This window comes from Sylvia atricapilla, chromosome 1 (genome assembly GCF_009819655.1).
Source record: "Sylvia atricapilla isolate bSylAtr1 chromosome 1, bSylAtr1.pri, whole genome shotgun sequence".
Taxonomy (NCBI): Eukaryota; Metazoa; Chordata; class Aves; order Passeriformes; family Sylviidae; genus Sylvia; species Sylvia atricapilla.
The window spans coordinates 92,536,715-92,561,235 of NC_089140.1; the positions used below are offsets into that span (position 1 = coordinate 92,536,715).

The 24,521-nt window shown below is 43.9% G+C and overlaps 1 protein-coding gene across 1 annotated transcript in view; it reads right to left on the reverse strand.

Moving 5' to 3' along the window:
* The window catches only part of LOC136366742 (partitioning defective 6 homolog gamma-like), a 64,462-nt gene extending 41,363 nt beyond the window's left edge, over positions 1 to 23,099 (reverse strand). Inside the window, 6 exon segments of the mRNA XM_066328019.1 lie at positions 9,400 to 9,622; positions 22,518 to 22,608; positions 22,610 to 22,712; positions 22,715 to 22,768; positions 22,771 to 22,984; positions 22,986 to 23,099. Of these exon segments, the coding sequence (XP_066184116.1) occupies positions 9,400 to 9,622; positions 22,518 to 22,608; positions 22,610 to 22,712; positions 22,715 to 22,768; positions 22,771 to 22,984; positions 22,986 to 23,099 (799 nt within the window).
* Between the last annotated feature and the right edge of the window lie 1,422 nt (positions 23,100 to 24,521).

Below are 24,521 nucleotides of genomic sequence, written 5' to 3' on the forward strand. Positions count from 1 at the left end.
CAAGCACCTCATATTTGTAGGCGGTACAGATAAATCCTTGCCCAGGATTTGATGCACAAATGTTGACTCTCCCAACTCCCTGAGACTCCCTTCTCCTCTCTGAGACGCAGGGATTTAAATACAATGAGTACATTGCACCAGTGCTCAGTACACTTTAAGTGACCTGAAGAAGAATAATGCAGACACAAACACTCCTCCCGCTATTGATATTCTTTGTCTCAGCTAAGAACCGTTCTGAAACAAAATTTTTAACATTTCTTGTTGCATACTGTACTCCAAATGTCTTATACTTCCCCCCCCCACCAAGGATCAGGCATGTTAGAATCATGCTGCTTCAGGGAATACAAGCTTAGGAAATTCCATTTTTAATTTTTATTAGCCACAAAGGCACTACCCTAGGAGTTATTTATGGGCTCTATTATAAAGCATCAATTTATTCACTCAAGAGTCAGAAAGAATTTCTCCTTTCCTGAAAACTGCAAGAAACTTCATGGTTTTCTGACCAACACAATGTGCTTTGTTAATGCAACGGCTTTTCCTCCCTTTACCTCACGTCAGCTGCATTTCAAACTAGACCTTAGTAAGCACACAAAAGCAAAAATGTAGAGATTACATTATTTTGTATACAAAATCACTGCATCATACTACTAAAACTACCAGATTGCTTGGCAGAATGGAAACAAAGCCATAATAAACCAGGCTAATAAAGTAAAAAAATGGGTTGCCACCAGTGACCATCCTGAGGCCATAACTAACCAGACCTCCTCTCAGGACAGCTTCATGGCATCCAGGGATGAGGGAAACAGCTTTAGCCTTTTCAAATCCCAGCTGGTAACGCAGCTTTAAAGGAAGCAGTAGTGTTCATCTACAGCAGCTGAAGAGGCAGAAGGGCTGGCTCAGAGCTCGCCACTACCAGCAGCTGGGCAGCCTTGCAGTGCCCTTGCAGAAGGAGCTTTTCCCCAACTCCACTGAATTCCAGCTAATTTCCAAAGACACCAGACAGTACAGAATTTCTTATTCTATATCAATTCTAATTAAATAATCATTTTTCTTCAAAACTTTACAACTTTTTTTTTTTTTTAATTCTCAAGTAATCTATTATTTCTAATGCAAAGGCATAATCAGAGAAGAAAACTAACTGGTTCAAGACTCACAGAGAAGGCAAATTCTCATTATTACTTCCACACCTGTTCTGTCACTGCTCTTCAAGTCTTTTTTCTAGTGCTGGGAGTAAAGCAACACCAGCACCTGTGTGCTTTCACCTAACACATCCTCCTGCCCAGGGAGCAACAGCATCACAGAGCAATTAAAAAGTTGAGGCAAGGAGTAGAAAGCCAACAGCTGAGAGGAAGAAAAGCAAAACATGGAAAGAAAAGCAGAAGAGAAAAACTGCAGGAAATTGGGGGGTGGCAGGGGAGATAAGTGGTGCGGAAGTTATCCATGTGGAGCTTTTTGAGGTTACTTAATATCAGCATATGGCAGGGCTCCGAAGAGCAAGAACAACAGTGAAGTTTTCTAGGTTAATAGTTTCCTTAATATCCCACAGGATTCTTTACTACTCTAAACATAGCACAGAGGAAAAATAAGATCCAAGGAGATCATCATCAGGGGCAGGTTCAAGAAAGGGCTCTTTCAACTTCCCCCAAACTGCTTTCTCTCTTGGAGCTGAAAATACCCAGAGTTCTTATGCACTATTAACACTGACCCATTCTAATTTGAAACAACACAGGCAGACTGAAGACAAAGAGGTTTCATTCACTTCAAAAATAGTTTGAGTGGAGTTATATTTGTTGAACTATATTTGAAATTAATTTTTTAATGCCTACCACAAACACCTAGCAGAAATATCCTTCACTGCGTGCTGTTTTCAGTGCAAGAGTCTACCAATTAAGTTGTCCTAAGATCTTTAATGTACTTGAGGGTTAGAACACTCAAAACTTCAGCAGAAAACCTATTCTTGAAGGCCTGAATCTTGAATTACTGTCTGTATTTGCACTGTGCTATCTACCTTCATATGCTATGTGAAAGCTACTTCAAGCTGTGAGGTCTTGCCAGGTAAAATCCAGTGTCAACGAAGAGACTGTCCACTCTCATTATTATCTGCACATTGTACTTGTTTCCATCACTCACAGAAGGGAAATGACAATTAGGCCCAACAGGAAAAAACCTGAGCCACGAGCAGGAAACAGAATGTCTTGTTTTGACTACCAAGGTAAGAAAAGGTAAATAGTGGAAAACTTCCACATCATACAGGGACCATAACAGAGGTGGGTCATTTGACAAGTCTTCCTCACCAAGCCACCTGTCAGAGTAGCTTCACTATGTTAAGAAAAAGCATCAATCCAAGGAAAGAAACAAGAAATACCATTACTTGAGACTATCTGCGAGTATATGCAATTGGGAGTTTTTATTTTGTTTCTTTAAACTACTCTTCAGCAATCCACAACTGTAAGACAACAAACAGAAGTTCGGAGGGACAGAAGAGGGTTTATTTGCTCATTCTTACGTGGGTTAGGAACTGAAGCTAGGCATGGAGTTGAGGAGAGGCTTCTATTAAAGGCTGCACGAGTTCCCACTGTAAACAAGTTTCTTTAGCCTAAATTCAGCACAGTTGTGTGGTGCTGGTATGAGCTTGATGCAATTTTTAAGACTGTGAAAGTCTATTTTTATTCTTAATACAGTTGGTTATGTGTAGTTATCATTAAGTTATTAAACTTGGAAACTGAAACAAATGCCATGTAGCTTTAACATGGAAATGCAATAACTGTTTGCTGTTTTTGCCAGGCTTCTGTTCTGTGATTACTGTACACTGCAACTACAAATATTTATGCAGCACATATTTCTGCAACAGTTCCCCTATCAGCTATCGACCGACCCCACAAAGCCTAGCTGTAGGCTACGCTATTTCCATCCCTCTTTCACTGAAATGCTTCCTTAGCAGCTGTTTTGGTTGCAACTGAAAGTAACTGATGATGAAAATCAAATATTCTCATACTCTAGAAATGGAGTTTTTGAGAAGGGAAGAAGCAGCCTCACACTGGCTCTGCTCAGCCACCAGGTATCACTAACCATGTAAGCAACAAATCGAAGCCCATTTTCTGTTTATGTCTGATAAGCCAGATTAAAAACTTTATGGTTTTAAAGTTGTCTAATAAACCAGTAGAAAGAGAATGATTACCCAGTCTCATCATTTGCACATGAAAGGTGGAACAGAGAAGTTACAATAATTTGTTGCCAGACTTCACTGGAACAAACAGCTGCACTTTACTTATCTTCAAATATCAAAGTACTTGAGTAGAACAAAGATTACGTGGCCTGACAAGCTTTCAAAGACCCCTGCAGCTCAAAAGCAGAAATGTTTCTGAAGTCATGAAGGGATTTAATATAAGCCTAGCAGCAATTCCTATATACTAGAACAAAATTTACCACCATCCTCTAATCTTGTCAAAGCTAAGCCAAGATGCTTTGCCTCCTTCCCAAATCCAGTGGAACTGCACACTTCCAAAGGCTAGAAGCAGACAAGTTCTTCCACCCAGAAAACAGAGGCTTCACGGCAGTGTTCAGCTGCTTTAATCAGCCTATCCCATGCTAGCTCCTCACTGAAGCAACTTGTTTTCTGCCAAAGAGCTGACTCGGGAGCCCAGCCCACTGGGGCACATTAGTGCCAGGGCAGAGGACACAGGGAAGTAGCCTTGGGACAGACAGACCAACAGCAAGGCCACATCCTCCAGTGCACCCATGAGCTACAGCGAGTGTCAGCAGTTTCTTCTTCACCCTCCCACCCTGCTTTGGAGCAGACAAAATGAAGACCTCAAATCACCTTCTCTGCATTTTAATAAAATTTATTCTATTCCCTCAGACTCCTAAAAGACCAGTGTGAAAATCTTCTCAGCTCAACAAAAGGAAAACCAGAAGTAGTTCAGTATTTTCCCTAAATATGTGCTGCAACCTGCTGTATTTTTTAATATATCAAATACCTTTGACAAAAGCACTAAAATAACATTGATCTTTTGTAGAAATACAACACTTTGAGAAAACCAAGTCAATGTCTGTGCTGCAAAACAAACAGGATGGTTACTGAAGAACCAAAAAGATGTGAAATAATTGAATTCAAACTTTTCCAACTGTACCCACTCTAGAAGGCTGCTGAGCAGAGAGTTAAAAGTTTTAGGTAGCTGGAAATAGCTGTTGCCTCAAAGCCAGTTTTTGTGTTTAACACATGTGGTTAGACAGCCAACAACCATTCCTGGGGATTATCTGCTCAGAGTATGAAAGACAATAAAACAACCCACCACTGGTTTTTCAGGCAGACCTGGGCATGATTCCCATTAGCACATTTTTATTTTAAAACTGAGTGTGATTGCTCTGATTTTATAATAAAAGAAAGCTAAGCACAGATGTTGGTACTTAGAGCTGCACAAAACTTTGCCAGGTAAATAACAAATTGCAGAGTTATGAACTGCTTCTGAACATGCACAAATACATTGCATGGCAGAGCAGTTTAAATACATTAGTCACTGTATGCAGTTGGAGAAAAACAGCATCTTGCAATCTTTACAGTAAAACAAGCCAAATCCAAAACCCAACCAGGTAAAAGCACGTTTTTCTCCTGTTGGTTTGGATCAAGATTTAAGTGAGAACTGATGGTAGACAGCAGTTCTAACCACTGAAGGAGGAAAGCAATGACTGGTGTTCAGTACTGGTTTACTGTAACACTAATGACCTATTAAAAAATATACTACAAAAGAAAATACACTTATATCAAATTTCTGAAGGTGGTACTTGATGGCTTTTTACACACTATCAGTTTTCCAAGTTGGAAAATGCAAGACAACACAGGTATCAGGAGTCAACAGGCTTCTCTAAATTTCATCCATGTCAATTAACAGCTGCAGGTAACTACTACTTTATGCTATAAGGCCCTGCTCCATTTTGCTGTGGAGAGTAGTTTAGTGTTTTGGCTATTAGAATGCTTTTCAGCTTGCTCAGATTCTTTTTGCCTTTCATTTTCCTACAAGAAGTGTAACACTTGACAAACTTAACCTGAAATACAAATTTGTCACCTGACACTTCAGTGCTTCATCTGTCTCCTGCTTGCACGACACTTATAATGAAACAATTTAAACCTTTAGAAAGCTTTAAAAATAACTTTACTGATGGAAAGATTGTGATTTTGATCTAGAATTTGCTTTAAGATTGACAAAGTGCCCTTACATTGATTAATTTTTTGTTATTCTTATGGAATCAGAACATACCTCCTGTTGTGGACAAAACAGAAAGGCTTCTCAGGTGAGTTCATCTGACCTCAGTCTGGCAACAGGATGAGACCAGATAGGCTGTGCACCACCTCTCCCACCTCCTTTGCAACTTGAGCTACAGCAGATTTTCTGTTACTGCCCATGCAAACACTATAAACCCTGCTGACCCTGGTAGGAAGTGATGGTCTGGTCACCAACAGCCTTTACCAGTTCTCCCAGTATCAGAATCAGAATTGTTAACCTGGATTTACAGTGGTGTGCTCAGTTAACCACTCTGTTCACTCTGCTTGCTATACTTGGCCCTAGACATGCCACTTGAAAAAAATAAACCAGCACTGCACAGAGTACTAACAGGGTGATCAGCTTGTTCATTTTGCCATACTTCCTTGAGTTTCTGAACTTTCTAGGTTGAACACACCCCAGTAGGTAACACAAGCAAAAGAGGAAAAATTCTCAGATCTCTTTTACTTGGTAGACCTCCACTAAAATCCTTATACCCCCCTCTTCCACAGAAAGCAGTCATTTGAGGCAGATTTACAATGAGGAATTCATTATAATTCTGCTATTTATTCCATTCTATTTAAGATGCTTCAATACAGATCAGTTTGAACACATACTGTGCCTCTGTGAGACAGGCATTAAAGATTTGATAACGATTTCATTTCATTTAATCATACAAGAAAAAATGTAATGCATCCACAGTACACAATACTAACTCCTTTCACTCCTTTCAGTCTTTCTGGTTTATGTTTCTACTTGAATTCATAGCTTACACTTAAATATTTTTGCAATATACAGGAGATTGTTTCAAGTGCTGAAGTTTAAGTCAGACAAAGACAGAACAGTCTTGAAAAACATGATCAGCATCATCAGTTAAGCTCCTCCTTGATGCAGGTCTTGGCTAAAATGCAAAAGTTATTATGGAGCAAGTCAAACACATCCTCAAGTTCCTGCATTGTTCTAAGGTCTTTGAGACATTTATTCCTTCCACAGCAGCAGGCACCTTCCATAGGGAGTATGTTTGGTATCAGTTACAGCTGACTGAACAAATCCTCATGCTCAAAGCATCAGTTGATGTAAATCACTACTGTACTAATGAAGCCAAAAGAGCCACGTCAGTTTACAACACAGGACATGACCCATACTCGCAGCCTGGGAAAGCAAGTCAAAGGAAAACTGCTTTTTCTTTTTATAGCCTAGTTCTCTAATTAGGATTTTTGTCCACACTGTAATTTGGTATTGGAGGGGAAAAAAAAAAAGAGAGCACCATATACTTTAAGCAGACAAATCACTATGAACTATAAAAACTTGCTATAGCTCACTTTACTCAAACATTACCTGCAAACGTCCCAGATTCTTCAAGACTCAAAAACTATGGACAGCAATTGTTGCAAGCCCACTGAGAACACCAATTCTAGTCCTTATTAAAACAGCTGGCTAATAAGCACTAACATTCCCTGTGTGGGACTACTGTGATCCTGAAAAAATCGGGGCTCAGGAGATCTGAACCAAAAAAAACAAAAGGAGAGAAAGGGGAATAAAACAGCCATCCCATACCTGGACACCAACCTGGCATGAAGAGTCCAGGCAATGAGCACAATGTTTGCCTCTGGGGACAAGTGAGAGAAAGGCTTTTGAACTGAAAAAGTACAAAACTATGCTCAGACACCAAGGCAAACAAAACCATCAAACTAGGAAATTCTTGCCTGACTATTGTTCACAGACTATGTTACCTATTTTGCCACTCGGATAATGTTTTAAGTGTTTTAACATGACTGTGAAATTGACCTGACAAGAGAAAGGGTAACTCAGCTCTACACTGGGAAAACAGACAGCATGACTAATCATGCAGTTGATAAACAGTTTGCTATGCTAGAAAAAGAGACCTGACCTTCAACTATTCAGTCCTTCTACGCCTGCATACTTGTGCCCTGCTCCCTGGAACTCCCCCTACTCTACAGCACTGCAAGAACAACCTCTGGCAGCCAGCTGCCAGGACTACCCCCACTGGAAAGCAGTGAGCCCTGATCCAACAGCCTAGAGAGCCCATGCTCTGCAGTCTCCTTCAAAGGCCCAGGAGAGCACTGCTCACATATTTTACTAGCATCCCTGTCACGCTAATTGCCTGCCTCTGAAGTCAGAATTTAGGGTGCAGGCACACCACATTCCCCTGAATGGCATAATGATTTCTTGCTGCTAGCTACCTTGTTCTCTTGTGCAGGTCTCCAACAGAAGGACCAGGACTGCTCTATCCCCCCAGCAGAGCAAAGGAAAAAGAGATGAAGACTTCACCTTCATTCTTGAAGAGAGAAATTTCTAAAGGCTTTGTCTAGGCAAAGGAGATGAGCATGACTGATAGGGACCATCCACAAGTATGAATCTCAAATGTTAACCTCAGGAGTCCCTTATGAAAGTTAGCACTGAGCAAAGGGATGGGCCAGAATTTACTGTTCCTTTCAGCTTTATAGAGGGAGAAGGTGTGTTGGGAAAGATTTCAGACTTTGCCACACATGAGGAAGAACAGGCCTGTCCTCCTTTACTTGTCAGCATGATTCTTCAGACTGAGCAACAGGTAAAATAAAAGCTTTTTTAAAAGGAAGTATTGCCCTTTTCCATTAAGGTTAAAAGTTAGAAACCTTGATAACCAGCACACTTCTAGAAGAAGAGGGAGAATATTTTCTAGATGTAGGCAACAGTTCTCTGATTTGCCTATTTCTGTGATCAGCATTTCCATGGCAAACCCCTCCCAATGCAGGGTTAGGTCAGTGGTTTCAGCAGTCTGTCCACAGCACAGACAACTGTGTTCTGAACAGGACTGATGCAGAGACATGAACAAACTTAAACTGAGGTAGGCATGACAAGGTCATGCAAAGGATTTCTCATGACTTGACCCACCATGAACACTCACAAGCCCTAACAGGCACTGCAAGAAGACCTAATTGGATTTGTGATCCACATTTGCACTTTCTGCCCAAGGAGGAGGAGCAAGTTTTCTCCCACAGACATTTCCACTCACCTAGTAGACAGACCAACTAAACAAACTGCTCCAAACCCTCTTCTCAACTGGCTGCTTGAGCATTTAAAAATCACACCTAAAAGGTGGCAGACAATACGCTCTGAACAGACAGGAGCCACACAGCCCTGGGTGTATTTGATGGCACCAAATCAAACCACACACTACACCAGCTCACACCAATGAGAAGGCTGGTGCCTCCTGCTAAATCCTTATCAGTACACAGCAAGAGTCCAAGCCAAAAAAAGCTACATGACTGCTCGAAGTCTCAAATCAAGTCTTGTTTCTGAATCTGTTGCTGACAAGATCTTAATTCCAAAAGCCCTGTGCTATAAATCACTACATGGCTGAAAAAAAACCTGTGGAGGAAGTGCTAACACAGTGTTAGGTTGCCCTGGGATTTAAGCTCTATGAGAAGACACCTTGTTATATATAAAAGCCAGTCATCTTCTGAAGCGACTGCCAAACATGGTCCTTACGGAGAACAACACACAATACACTTACACCTGATGTCATCTTGACATTCAGGCAAGTCTGCCCCAGGTTTGCTTGATAATTCAAAATGGGAAGAATCACTATTCCTTAGTGTTAGGACAGAAGGGAAGAAAAATCATCATTTGCCTGTTTACCAGGTTAACACAGTCAAACAAGATGCCATTTGTGACAATTTTTTTTTCCTTTCAGAACTACACATCTGTGTGCATTCACATGCAGGCATCAGTAACTTGGGTATGACACTGACTATCAAGATGGATATATAAGATTTCTAAATGTGAAGTAGTAGTACTAAGATCCCCTCCCTCCACCAAGTGGAATGGTGCACTTAGCATGCTCAGGTGATGATGACACAGTACCAGCAGCACAAGGCACATTCGCCTCAGACAACAAAGGGGCTCGTGGTGATTCTCAGCATGGCACCCTTCAAACATCTTACAGGCAGCAGTGCAGTCCCTCTCCCTGCCATGAAGCCACGCCATTCCTGCCAGCTGCAATGAAGTGCCTGTGAGGAGGAGCAAGATGGCTCCTAGATGCCTCTTACATGATTTCAGCCTTTAAATGGGTGCCATAAATCCACTCTTCTCCGTGCCACAGCACACTTCGAGGCACTGAAACGGAACTGCATCTTACCTTGTCTTTGGATAAAAACCCTGAGAAGAGGATGAGCACTTGAAACAGCCTTGAAGAAGTTGTCGTCATTATTAATAGGGAGAAGGTCTCCATGCACATCAGCATATCCAATCATCACTTCCAGGTTGGCTATGTGATGGATGTGAAGAATTAGTTTGTAGAAGTCTTCAAACTTTCCTGGCTTGTAGCGATCCAAGGAGAACCTTCTGAACTCTGCCCCAAACTGCAAGAGAAAGCAAACAGAGCATCAGCAGATGTGTCACCACAGGCCAATCCTCCAGTTTGGCACCTGAATGTGGTATACATGACCTCTCTTTTCACAGAATTAGAGCCACTGGTTCAGTCAGCTTGGAAAAGACTTCTGAGATCATATAGTGCAACTTCTACTATTCAAACCAATTCTGGGCTGAATACAGTCACATGTCGGTGCTTACAAGTCTACTAACTGCCTTTTAGGTCCTCCCATCAGAACATAACCATGGCTACCAAGGTATCACAGGTACACTCAAGTGCTCCATCTTAAAAGAAATCCCATTTTTAAAACATTAAGTTTTCATTAAATCCTCTAAATGAAAACTGCATTTGTAGGACTTAACTTTGAAGGTCTGCCATTCATTATCATTATCTCAGGCATCCACAGAACCATTCTTCTCCAAAGCAGAAATATTCACTCTACTGCTTTCAAAAGCAGTTACTCAGCTATTCAAACAACCTTATAAAAATGCTTTGCACGTTTCCCATCAATACCACTGGGATCCCAACCACAAGACCTTTAAAGAAGCATGGCATGTGAGCACACAGCTTGTTATTAGAAAACACACTCGCTCTACATGACCCCTGAATTTCCTGGCAATCCATGCAGCAGAAGGAAAGTTAGTTTTCATGGCTTTAATTTTTCTGTCACTCCACTGGTTTTTATTTTTAAAGTTTTATAGACCATTAAGTGATTGTAAAAAAAAAAAAAAAAAAACCAAAAAAAACCACAACCAAAAAAAAACCACCCACAGCAGGAGTAGGAGGGTGTGATTTGGCACAAGACAATAGAAAATGTTATAAATCCATGAAGCTGTTTTAAGTAAGTCAAAGTGACTGAGGAGAAGATTTTAATGGTCCTTATTTCTGATATTAGAAACAAAATACGCTGTTAAGAACAGGAGGGAAAATTTTGATCCTCTATTTAAGGAAATTAAAATAATGAAAACAGGCATCTAGTTAGACTGAAGAGCTTAAATCACCTTTCTGGTACATTTAATGAAATATTTCAGATTGTATAGTATGAGTAAACTACTGTTCATCAACCGAACATCTAAAACTACCCTAACTCACTCTTGAACACATGGAACCACAGCCAGAAATCCAAGAACAAGTAAGGCTCTAACTAGAACCTCATGGAAGTTCTTCTTTGCAAAGTCAGCCAGCACCAGGGCTAGAAACCAGAGACACAAAACTAACAAGCACACAAAAGGAATGAAAAGGGGGAGCATCTTCTCTAGACAAATCTTTCCTCAAAATGGAGAATTACTTGCTTAGAGGTTCTCAGCTGTTAAATCAACTATCCATGCAAGCCACTCTTTTGCTGAGACTAGAAGTATGAATCATCACCATAATCATCTTCAAGGAAAAAGGATAAAAAGAAGCCAACATAACCCTACTGGCTTTGGGCACAAGCATGTTCTCAAGTTACTTCCGCAGTTATGAAAATCCCACTCTTGAGCATCAAAGCCTGGTTGTGATCCTCTGAAAGCTTGTTTAGTCAAATTACGCTGCTTGTTTGCAATATTAACTGCTAGTTCCAGTTTGGGTTTCAGAGTGCCCATCTAAATGCACAAAATGTGAAAAACCACAGCTGGTTCCAATGGAGGAAAAACAGTTCTCCTTTGTCCTCTACTCCCTGCTCCTCTCCAGAAAAATCCAAGTGGCAACTTACTTCTGTGGACACACTTCAAGCTTAAGTTTTTTAATTTAAAAAGTATCCTAAAGTTTTCTTTTTCTTAGAGTCAATCTAGAAAAAGCCATCTTTCAAGCGTCAAGTTTAACACCTATCTACATGAGAAAACTAAAGGGGCAGGAACAAGGTCTTTCTTAGAGCTGCATCTACTGCTCTGCACACCTGAACAGGAACCCAGGATTCCTTGGGATTCCCTTAGCCAAAACGCCAGGGCACTCAGACGCCAATCCCAGCAGCCATTTGTTTAGTGGACAGCTTGTTCAGGACCATTAGCAGGCATGGCACTTTGGAGGAAGCAGCTGCTGTGCAGTTGTACCCCAGGCAGCAGGACACCCACCCTACACAGCCCCCCGGGAGCCATGGCCAGATGGGTTGAGGGAACCCATATGACCTGCTCTGCCCAACACAGCCGAGGCAGAGCTCAGGTCCTGGGCAGGGACATCGCACCCAGCACGAAAGTGACAGAAAAGGACAGAGCAGAGAACTAAGGATGGTTACTTGCACTTGGCTGATATGACCGAAAGCTCAGCTTAAGTTGCCGCATGAGAAGACAGCTGGCAAAAGGGCCAAGCCTCCCAGCCTAGCCCCTGCAGGCACACTGGAAACTACTGCATCAGTGGAGCCTGACGTGCGGGAATGCCACTGCAGGTTTGGGGCACTGAGGTCTGACAGGAATGCTGTACAGTCAAATTGACTTGTTCACATGCTCAGCCTTAGGAAAGGCCCAAGAGTCAATTTCATTTGCCTGGGAATAGCACAGCAGTAAACAAATGCAAAAGATTTCACTTGTGCTTTCTGCATGACCCAGCTTTTTAAGGCAAAGGAGCTAGAAGGTGATTCTGTAAAGAAGGGAAGAGTCAAGAGATTTAGGCTGATAATGAGACTGACTCTTTTTTTTTTGTTTAAAGGTTAGTATTACTGTAGTAATCGTTTAGCTGATTTATTCCCCCTGTGCACATACACAGACAGCAACCATTGTCAGCAGGTCTTTTCAGAAGAGGGGAAAAAACTGCTTCAGCTCATTCATCATCCCTAATGAGGCTGATAGAGAGTATCACAGCAATAATGGGGTTTGCAGTACAACTCAGCTTGGAGACTGGGTGCTCTGCATTGTATTCAGCCAGGATTTCAAGATAACATCCACCGTGTATCTTACAGAAACTACAAATTCTGATAGCCAAAACGACTGATCTGCTTCTCTAAGTCACAAAGTCCATCTTATCATACCCCTTCACAGAAAGATACACAAGGACTGGTGTCTGCCAGCAAAGTTTCTGCTGGAACAATACTGTATTACATTGTTTGAAAAACTAAGAGTTTTAACAAGCAGATTAGTTTACCATAATGAAGTAAATTACTCAGACCTATTTAACCAATGCAAATACTGCATCCAGTATTGCAGAAGACAGGAGGAATGCAGGGAACTTAAAAAGAATTCAGTCTGACAGAGCTTATTATGACTGAAAAAAAAACCAACTTAGAAAGAACTGTACATTTTGTTTCACAAAAAAAAAACGTCCATCCCAAGATCCTCAAAGTATCAGCCAATCACTGTATTTGTTGTCTGCAGTTTGATGACAAAAAGCACACAACAAAATGCAACACATCAGGCAGGAACCCTGAACAAAAACAGATGCCCAGAAGTGTTCTGATAAAAGTTGTGTTAAAGGAGGAAGACACAGCTAGCTTAAAAAGACACAGCTGATCAAAACTTACACAGAGGATCAAGAGCAGTCAACTGCTCACTGTGGCTTTTTTTTCTGGCTAGAGGACACGAGGCCAGAGGAGATGAGGGATTTTGAGGTTTGTTTACTTAGAGAGCTGTTATTTTGTGAAATGAAGGAGTTATTTGCAAGCAAAAGAGTGCAACTATTTTTTTTCCTTTAAGTTTCAAGAATGTTTACAGGGCCAAAAATGAAGCCCTATGTTTATGAGGTGCCATCCCTCTAGTTTATTGCTGGCTTTGAAATCAGACTATTGTAATAAGAAGACATCAAAGAGCAACATTTAGCAATAAACATGAATTACATTAGCCACCTACTTCTCCCATGAAGTAAAAAAAAAAAAATCAAGAACAGAAAGAAAACTAAACACTTTCATCCTTGCATAGACTGTAATTTCTGCTTACATGTGAGATTTTCAAAACTGGGAAAACCTAATCAGGGATGCTTTATCAGTGACAATGAGCAGAGGGCAAGAAAGAGGAGGAGGGAAGGCAGTTAAATGGTTTTGTGCTTGCTGACTTCACCTGGGACTTCAGAGCTCTGCTGTCACATTCATGTCTGTTTTTCTGTTCCCTTTTTCTTCCCCAGTTATATCTTCCCCAGCTCACATAGCATTCTCTGGCTCTGCTCCCAGTCTCCGAGTGGTTGTCACTAGTGGCAAGAAGCCACCAAGCACGCAGATGTTCTCTGCAACAAGTTCTCTCTTCAATGGCTTGCCCCAGAGCAGCTCTGCTTCACTGAAATGATGGAGCTGGTGGAAGGTGTGAGATTTCATGTTCTGTTCAGTCCCCTGCTCACATATTGCTATTTCTTCCAAGGGAGAGTCACAAGAGCAAGACAGCCTCTCTTCTATTTGGCCTTCATAGAAATCCCATCAGGGACACAATTTCACTATCTTCTCCCCCAGACTTTTTGCCTGCTTGACATCATGCCATACTTCTACCCTTCTTCCTTCTGTTCCCTCCTTTTACTGTCCCAGAAAAACATAGCCGTGCTTTAGTATCTTAAATGTTTGGAATAGTTTCTCTTACCAAAGAAAATCACCGGTTCCCCTTCTTTTTCCTGCTTCTTTGACACAATGTTTCACATCTCTGCTTTTCCTTTTATGAACAAACTTTGTAACTCCTTCAACCCTCTCCAGAGATCTGTAAGGCTCAGTTTAGGATAACTTTTCTTTCTTCTGCATCTCCTTGGAAGAGAAATTCTTCTCTCTCTGTTCCCATCACCTTCTGCTCATGAGATGCACCTCACATTCAGTCTCATAGAGACCTCTTCACAGATGCTTGGCTGTCAGCCAAGAGAAACTTAAAGCCAAGGTTACTCTTTCCCCTGCCTCACCTACCTTACTTCACAGTTCTTGGGAACTAGACTACTACACTGCTTATTTTGCCGCACTACCGCATAGCAGTCTGTGAAAAGAGTTATCCACAAAAACAATTTTATCTGCCTGTTTGGAAGCATCCTGCCCTTCTTTGCCAGCCTTGCTCCAGTAGTTCCTCTCCTATCAGGTCACTCATGTAGCTGCTTTTTCCCCTACCATCTCTGTCACGCTGCCTCCAAGCACTGCCAGCCTTCCTCACTGCCTCACCTGACATTTAAACCTCTAGTGTTGTTCTCCTTCAAGAAACAATTCTTTGCAGGAAAGCAAAACCTTGAAAATAAATCTGTGATTTAAGTGTCAAGTCTCCCTTTCCAAAATCAAATGTCTTCCTTTCTTTATTCCAGTCCCCTGCATCTCTGGGAACAAACCAAAGTCTGTTTGCAAATGACATACACCTAGATGGTCCTGTACTTTTATGCAACACACCCTCTATCAATACCACAGAGCTTAAGCACAAATACAGCACAGCATGCACACATCCATGGCAGGTCACCATCAGCATGAGGGAGAAAAAGAAGATTCAGCACCTTGCCACCCAGAGGGACAAAGCAATCAGGTCTGGTCAACACTGTGATAAGCCCGTGAACCCTTCCTGCAGAAAGGCAGCTCTGCCCTACTAAAGGTCTCCAGAGAGAGCAAACCACTTTCGGAACATTTACTGAGAGGTATCCACGTGGATACAAGAAACCTGTAACCAGTAAGGGCTCTGGCTGGTTGCAAACTTATTTAAGGCCCTTTTAGCTGCCGCCAGAGGTTTCCCGATGAGCTCAGTGCCAGCAACAGCTGCAGAGAAGTAATTTGATGCAGATGCACGCACACCCCTGGCCAGACCTGAAGGGGGCCTGGGAACAGCTGTGCAGGGAGGAAGGAGGAATGGCACAAGGCTGGGTGGCCCAGGGGCTGGTGCACCACACCCTTCCCCAGACACTGCTGCTTGAACCAACTTCTGGCATTTCCAGTGGGAACGGGAATACCTCTGTACCAGGAGATTTTGCCTTCACTTAGAGGGAGGCAATGTCTCCCAAGCTACAGTTCATCTTTTAACTCCTGGCCTGCCATTGTAAAGGTAATTAGAGGCAAGCAGCGAATCCTTGCAAAACCTTTTTTGGTTCCTAGAAGCTCAGATTAAGCGCACCCAAAGTCTCTCACAAAGGGAATGATAAGGGACTACAGGGGAAGGCACTATTAACTGCACCTCTCAAGAACTCCTTGGAGGTGGCTAGTCCTGGAGCCTGTTAGACAGAGCCTCCACAGGTATTTTAACCTCACACGGAAGACATTCCTTTCTGACTTGACTGTAAACAACATTTAATTTTCTGAGGTGCTCTTTAAACTTGAAAGGTCCATTGTTCAGTGTCCTTTAGGACTGTTTCAGTGTGGCGAGACTAAATTTGAGAAGACTACTCACATAAGACAGACTGGCTGGCTGAAGTTTTAAGCAAATCAGAAATTCCCAAGTTACTAGACGAAGAAGTATTACAAAAGGGAGAGAAGCTGGAGGCAGGATCAAGAATGGGAAAGCATGGGAATACTGGAACACAAAGACAGCAGCCTTCTGGTCAGTGCCAACCATCCAGTTAGCCACTGCTGGTACCCAAGCCCATACCAATATACTTGCTTCAGAAACATTGTTGGAGGGAACTACCATCTTTCTGTGATAAGGCAGACCTGAGACTACATCAAACCTGAGCACCAGAGCATATCCTCCATCACACCATGCTGTGACACCAGCTAGCTCAAAGCTATGTTCCAGCCTTCCCTGTATCTCCTAGGGACACTGTGCTCCCACAGCGCCAGAGTACAGGTCAGAGAAGAGAGTTACACTGCGCTGGTGCTTATTGCAGCTGTCACCTGAAGAGAACTGCGCACAGACACTTGTCTGTGCCACACTTTCCAGCTGAAAGGTTTGGCCTCTCTGCTGTGAAGGGCAGCAAGCATGCACAGGATCCACTGTTGTGGCTCAGCTGAAAGCTGCGGTCACTTTCTCTCATGTCACCTAGCAGACAGACCTATGGTTACTAGGTATGACCACTTCAGAAAGCTATCCTACTAGGAGAAACAAAGGTTTGTAATGAAAGAGGAACCAGGAGTTTAGCAGGTGCTATTTAGCACATCAGAATAAGAACAATACCTGCTGTGAGAAGGCCAGCAAACTGGGAGGGAGAGGAACAGAGGCAACACCTCTTAAGAGATTAATGTTTACAGTCTCTTTCTTTTGACATGTTTTGCAACAATCCAGACTGTCTCAAGTTGCTATTACTGTGGCACACTGTCTTCATTTGAGAGGGGGAAGCATTGCGGTTTTCTCAGTCCGTGCCACATTTGGTTTGCATATAATCGAATATGTTTTCAAGCTCAAAAACAGAAGTTAAATCAGATGGTTACAGGGCTTTTTACTGCACTTATTTTAGTTTTATGCCAGGTATGACAAGTATGACCTTAACTTGGAAGAATCTAAAGTACTGCTTAAAAACTTTAAGCGGACTTGAAGTCTGTTTTAACATTTTGTAGCATTTAAACAGTGTGCTGCTTTTTGATCTATTTTGAAGTGTGCTACACATGGAAAACTTTTCTTAAAACTTCAGAAGGCCTGTACAGCTTCAGGGTTAGAGTGAAATCAAAGTACACAAGGCTGGAAAACACAATTTGTAGACTTCTCTCAGTTAGCACCAGACAGTGCAGAAGCAGACCTTTAAAATCTCTTTAAAGGAGGCTATTAAAAGCAGGCTTGCTCTTACTGCTATTGCTGCAGTTTTAACACTGTCTGATGTCACACTTTATACGTTTCAAATCCACAGTGTGTACACATATACTGCCATAGCTGAACAGTCATGTGGACATGCAATATCAGCAACTTTGGCAGGGGAGAAGATGCAAAAGGTTTAAACCATTGATCTTTATGTAACAGCACAGGCACACTTCTAAGAAGGAACAACAACACGTGAGCAGGACAAAGCACCACAAGCTGTTTGAATGCTCCATCTATGGCAGCTGGGCAGGCTTGCTAAAGCCCTGACTGCTACATGTGCCTAAGACCAAAACAGTCTTTCAGCTGCTAGTGACTTTGTGAGAGCACAGAGCACAGCTGATCCCAAATGTGCTTTTGGTCTTTGAACACCGTAACATTATCATGTCTCCTCAGGATACATCAGAAAATGATTAAAAATGTATCAATGATGCATTTACGGCACCCACCTAAACACCAACATTTAATGAGAGTCAAAACAGAATAGGAGAAGAGAGTATAAAAAATATGGTTACAATTAACTGGTTCCATTTATCTTAATGAGTTTGTTTATAATAGTAGGATGTTAGTCACGTTATTGTTAATTTGTAAATCACTTTGCAATGCAAGAAAACATGACACTGTTAATACAGCAGAAATGTGACAGCACGTGAGTCAGGTAGCTGTGTTTTTACAATCCTCAGCCACTATCAAAAGTTCCATTGTCCCAGAGGGTTCTTCAACAACAAAGAGTTCTTTTGCAAAGCGCTTTTATCAGGAAACAAGGAGTACATTTAGCCATCTTTGAAATCATGAAAATTAATTCTTACTAGTACATACAGTTCACAGGAATTCATATAGTAGTAACAGAAAAACAGTACTCTGCTGCTTTTAAGCCAGAAACATGGACCTGTCAGTTTCAAAGTGGAAAAAACCCAACACACACTTTCAGAAACAATTCAAAGTGCTATCATTTAAAGGCCCGAGGCAATCTTATACTTCTACAATTCCAAAATATCTAAGAGATTGGAATAGAAATACACATTCGGGTTGATAATTACCCCCGTTTGAAAAACTGTGTATAATATTCAAGGGAACAAAAAATAAAATCTCCTTTCACTCAGAGCAAAACAAAAGAAGACTGGCTACATGGAGTTCAAGAACAAGTTCCATGTATGTATTCCACTAATACAAAAATTCCTATTTTAAAAGTATTTGTTCTTCTGAAGGCCTATATTCAAAGAAGCAAAGAAGCCTGTAACCTCTCTGTAAAGCTAAAGAGAGAAAATGAAAAATAGGCTAAGAACTCTGCCTGTGGCCACAAGATCCCAAACAAAACAAACACAAAAAGCCCCACACACTGCAGGCACTGGAGCTCTTGGCAAAAGGGAGAAAAGGGGAGAGAAAGGGTCATCTGGAAACCTTTTTCAGAGATTAGAGGCAGTTTCTTGAGAGGGGACAGACACTTCACTTGTCACCCAACAGAGGAAAGGAGCCAGTAAGTACTAGACACATGAGAATACACAGTTGTTCTAAGCCAGCAAGATAATGTGTTTTCAGATCCTGTCTAAAAGGGCTGAAACATTAATCCTGAGCTACAGAGACAACACCTAGATAAGAACTGAGCTTCTAATTTATTTTGTCATGAAAGACGGGAGAGAAGGGCTAAGGTGTAATTACAATTCAATTAATATTTTCTTATGACATGTGCCAACTCCTAAGCAGGTTTTTCTTTACCCTTCCTCTTTTCTATCTAGCAGTAAGCTTTTAAGTGTTTTTATTTTAAGGCCAGCTCTCTGAGGATGAGGCAGAGGAAGGGAGAAAGCAGGAAGCCAGACAGAAGGGGACTTCTTAAATCAGAAGACTGCAGCAATTTCCACCACCACCATGTCTGAAAACAGAGGTGTGCACAGATGGCAGAGGGTTTTCCCCTTCAGTATTTGCTGCAGCACAGAGATCCATGAAGCTTTTGTAGCACCTTACAGTCACCCAGAGAAAAAAGTGACTTGACATACCCCAAAAGGTACAACACAGTGCCACAAAGCTCATCCTTCTGCAATGACATAACCAGAGAAAATATCACTGCCAGTGTCCCCACCACATAATCACAGACATGAGAAATCCAGACCCGAGAATCGTGAGCTGAAGCATGCTTTGGGCCACGTTCCCAGCAGGGGTGATGGGCCAGGCTAAGTTCAGCAGAGGTACAGGCTGGTTCAGACCCGCTGAAATCCAATCATCCACAAACCTCACACGTCTACTGGACAAAAAAAGAGGAATACTGCCTGCAGGTTTTGGCCCTCTGGCACAAGAAGGATGTTGAAAACTGGAATGAGTTCAGCCGTCAAGATGTTCCCTCCTCCCACCCTCTTCCAACACACAGATACAGACACACAAACCCTGTTTGTAACAACCCTCTGGCACACATCAAGAATCTTATAACTTAAGGATACTTGGGGATTTCCAGGGAAGTGTAGTACTTAGCACTGACAAACTCTCCCCTTTCAATAATCAAAGGCATAAACTGACTTTCAAGAACTTGGTGGTTTTTTTGAGAAAATGAAAGAAATTCAGAAAATCCAGAAAAATCAGATTTCACAGGAGCCATTTCTGAATTGTGACTAATGCAAGACACCGGCAGGATGCTGGTTTATCCCTTAAGGAAGGAACCACCTGGTAATCATAACAGAGGCAGGGATATCAAAACCCCAGCATCTGCAAACTATCTCCCTTCCAACTCCCCACAACCATTTTTTTTTCCAGAGCTCCTTCTGATCAAACTCAATCTTCAGAGGAGAAAAGCTATTTCACACCATTGTGTAAAAGCAGCAGCACCCTTCTCACACTCAGCTCCTCTGCAAAAAGGGATTCCACCTGCCCACGGACTGCCACTTCCCCAGCCTTTGAAAAGCCACCAAGAATCCCTTGATCCCCGGCCAGCAGCATGCCCCGGCGCAGAGGCTGAGCTGCACCCACCTCCGCTCACCTGGCAGCCTGCGCTCTCAGGCGATAGCTGCAAAATCATGAGTTCTCAAACTCAACTTTCAAGTTCTCAGGCAAGCTCAGACAGGCCTCATACTTACAAAACACAAGCAACTAAGTGTTTAAAAGGTTGACTACACGGGGCTACCAAAAGTAGCATTACTGAACCTTTTTGTTTCCCCAGCCGCAGATAGTCCATGCAAACAAAAAAAAAATCTCAATGTTCTGTATTTCTAGACGATCACAGCACACCACCACAGTGACAAGGCTGCCACCCTCCAAGAGCACTGTGTTTTTGTAAGAGGCATAAGGGTTTTTTACAGTACCTTGCCAGGTACCATTGGCCAGAGCTTTCCACTGTACCTCCTTCAGATCACTGGAGAGTAACTCTGTGAGAGGGAACCTATGAGCTTTGCAGGCAAAATAAAACTATCTTGCAAGGTCAGCACCAGCAGCCTGCTACATCAACAGCCTGGCTGTTATTGTGCCCAAGTCATACTAACAGTAAAACTCACCAGCACCAGGAAATTCACAGCAGCACAGCTCCCACTGACACATGCTGCAGGTTCACAGATCATTGCTGGGTGTAGGCCCTCAACGGGGTATTTGGAATTTAGCCTCTATTTTAAGTTTTCTTCCAATGCAATAGAGTTCTCCATACTAACATCTGGGCCATCAGCAGTGACAGAGCTGATGAGCTTCTGAGCTAAAGAAGGCCTTCAGTAAACCTGTCCCACTCGCATAAGTTTATTTTCCATCTCTCCAAAAATCATTCCTAGGCTTACAGTCTCCCCATACATCACTCTGTGTCTACAAAGCCAGGCTGGATTCACTTACAGAATTCCTGCAGCTCTAAGGGAAGCCACGAGCTCTTTACTATAAGGTTGCTTTCAAATTGTTAATAGAACAAACTCAAGCCATGGCAATGTTGAAGTAGAAGAGAGAGGATGAACTTAAAAATTCTCGTATGTGGTCAAGGCTTTAGTTTAACACTCATAGAATGTAAGGGGTATAATTCAGAAGACAGGATCTGGAGCGTTTGGGAGCCACAAGGAATGTTGTGGGTGGGTTACATCTTAGAACCAGTACAAGCCGAACCAAAACCTTCCGACTATGGAAGCAAAATAGAACTTTCTAGGCCAGTTGAGCCCTTTCAAGTGGCAACAGGAGGTTAGGAAATAAGGAGCTGAACCCACATTTCAGGTGCCATGTTTAGAAATGATTGGAGCCTCCCTTGAACATGAGGTACTTCTTCCACTGAAGCCATCTCTGCTCCGTGTGCTGCTCAAGGCCATTTGATCTGAACGAAGATTTTAACAGCAAAAATGGACAAAAGTGAGCAGCACCAAGCAGAGTCCCAAAGACATCACCTTCAACACCATCTCAGCAGGTGATCAGGGACTCCCGCAAAGATTTAAGTTATCCATACTCTTTTAAACTTATGCATTACCTACACTTCGCCTGTTATATGTGTGTAACACACGAGCTATCGGGGAGATTTCTCAGTTTTAATTAAATGCAAACTTATTTTTTGCCCTCAGAAGCACAGGCAAGATTTTGCTGTGCCGGTTCAACAGAGAGCGACCAAAGTCTCTTTGACGAGAGCTCAGCAAGACCCACGCCAGGCGCAGCCACTCGACACCGTCCTCTGGAGCGGCCAGCTGCGGCAGCCCTGCCGACCTCGGCTCCTTCCCCGGCACCACCAGCGTGCTCAAGCGGATCCCGGTATCCCGGCACAGCCGCCGCCGGAGGGGGAAGCTTCCCGCAGGTCTGTCTCCGGCTCCCGGGCTCGGACCTACGGCAGGACCGCGCCGCCGCCAGCACCGGCGGGGGGACCCGGCTCCTCTCCCTCCCGGTCCTCCGCTCCTCTCCTAAGAACGCGTCGGGGCCCCATCCCGCCTACCGGGAGCCGCTGGGAGCACCGGGGGGCAGAAACGTCCAGGGCTGGGGCGGGAGCGGCGCCGCCGCCGCGCCTCCCGGTGTCCCCGGGCCGAGCCCCAGCCCGCCCGCCAGGCGAGGCCGGCGGCGCTTCCCGAGCCGCCCCACGGAGCCCCCGCCGGAGCCCCCGCGGCGAAACAAAAGACGGAGCAGGAGCGGCGGGCGCCGCGCCGGGGGCGGGCGGGGAAGGGTCGCGCCTCGGGCCGGGCACGGGCGGCTCGCCGGGAGCGGCGCCCGGAGCGGTGATCCCGCCTCTCCGCCGGCCCGTCACCGCTCTGCGGGCTGAGCCCGGGACACGGCTCCGGCCGCACCGGGCGGGGAGGGGGGACACGGGGGAAGGGGGCGGGGGGCTTCATTCATCTTCGGGAGCACCACGGGGCAGGGGCGCTCCCGGCCGAGGCCGCGCCGCGGTCTGCTCACCTTACTCTTCACTTCCACCGCGCTGCACTCCAGATACCGCAGAGTCTGAGATTTGTTGAAACTCCGGTTCATCTTCCCGGCCCCGCTGCCTCCCCTTCCCGCGCCGCCTCCCGCCCGCTCGCGCCGCGCTCCGCTCCCGCGGCCACTTTGTTCCCGGCGCGCGCGCGCCAACGGCAGCGGCGGCGGCCGCAGGATCCGCGCGGGGCTCGCGCTCCGGCTGGGCCGGCGGCGGGCGGGCGCCTTCAGCCGGGGGACACGCCCCGGACACGCCCCGGACACGCCCCGGACACGCCTCCCAGACACGCCCCCGCGCAGCCGGGACACGCCCCGCGGGGCTCCGGCGCTCCCGGCGGGCTGCGGCGCAGCGGGAATTGGGCCGGGGAGCGGCGGCCGGCGGGTCCCGCTGCTGCAGCCGCGCACGAAGCGCTCCCGCGGCACCGCGGGGCCCTGGCTGCCCGGGTGCCACCCCCCAGCGCTCGGAGGTGCCCCTTGTGCGCCACGAAAGAGACCCGCACAAACTTTTCCCAACAGCGCTGATTGTTCCTGAAAGAGGGTTGGGATCTGAAAAGTGCTGCGAGTCATTAATTTGAGACCACAGATCACCAGGTTTGGGAGGAGAGTTTCCACCACGCCCTCCTTGAAATAAATCGGTGGACTGCCTCTCTCTGCTAGAAGCTCTTACTAATTAGGTAGGTTATTAATTTGAGAATCTCGAAGGGACTTGACTTCTTTACGTCTTCTGCCGAGGATCTTTTTAATTTTAACAGACCTTTTTCCTTCAGTCAGCATCTTTTAGTCACTGAGAGCCTTTGAAAGTGATATTTTTTTCCTACACAATCCTGCCCAAAACATTAAGTCGTGATGTGCAGAAGCTCAGGACACGGCACAGACCTGTGCAACCAGTTTTCTGCTGCTCGACATCTCCTAGGATCGTCTGCCTTTCTAAGGAAGGAGAACAAAGTGCTAACAGACATTACAAGCCTCCCATCTCTTCTCCAGGCTTGCCGGGCAGGTGTCAATGGCAGTGATGGGAATACCCACGAACTGAGGGGCAAAAAGCAAGAACTGAGTTGACTTTTCATGTGACTCCGAGCAGGAGCATCAAAGCACATACCCCAAATACAAACCAGCTCCGTCTTATTGGAAAATAGAACCTGAAATGAACATTTGCCACATGTTCTGGGCTTGCACTGTGTTTGGAAGGCTTGCTGTAAGTTAAACTGGAAAAATAAAGTCTAGAGAGCTGAGAAAGGAAATGTTTGTATGAACTTGATCTTTTCCTCTTTTCATCTTAGCGTGAGCAATGCAGCAGCTTTGCTTTCCTGCTGTGATGGCCAAGGCCAGGCTGTAGAGATACAGCATCCTCGGGGTGCTCAGAGGCTCAACAGCCCTGGTGGGATGTCTCAGTGTGAAGATGGATCTTGAAATCCAGCAGCTGGACCTGAATGGTTTAGTTCTGCAACATCTGGAGCAACAAGGCCAGTTCACTGGCGTGAAGTTAATCAGTAGCTGAAGGACTGGTCTTCAGTCCAGTTTTTTGAATTTTTTTGTTTCAATTTCTTTGGTCTGTTTTTGGTATTGTTTTTTAAGAAACATAGGCAAAAACCAGCAAGCAATTTTAATCTTAATTTTAGATTTGGTACTTGTTATATTTGTGATGCCCATTTGAGAAGTGCACATTAAACTTGTTTGTCTTTTATTTTATGCTTACTTCAGGGAGTGCAAATGTTTAATTACCATCTCTTTTATATTAATAAAGACTCTTCAGACTAATAATGCCTACCGAGTTGTGTGCAAGCAGAATAAGAATTTGGTGACAATAATATATATATATATATATATATATATATATATATATTTGTATATTTGTATATATAAATATATTTTTATAGATATATTTGGGTGAGATAAAAAACTGGTAAACTATATGAAATAATAAAGAATGAAGCTGCATGTTTCAAAGCATAAAAATAGGGCATTATTTACCGGCAGAGCTAAAGGGAT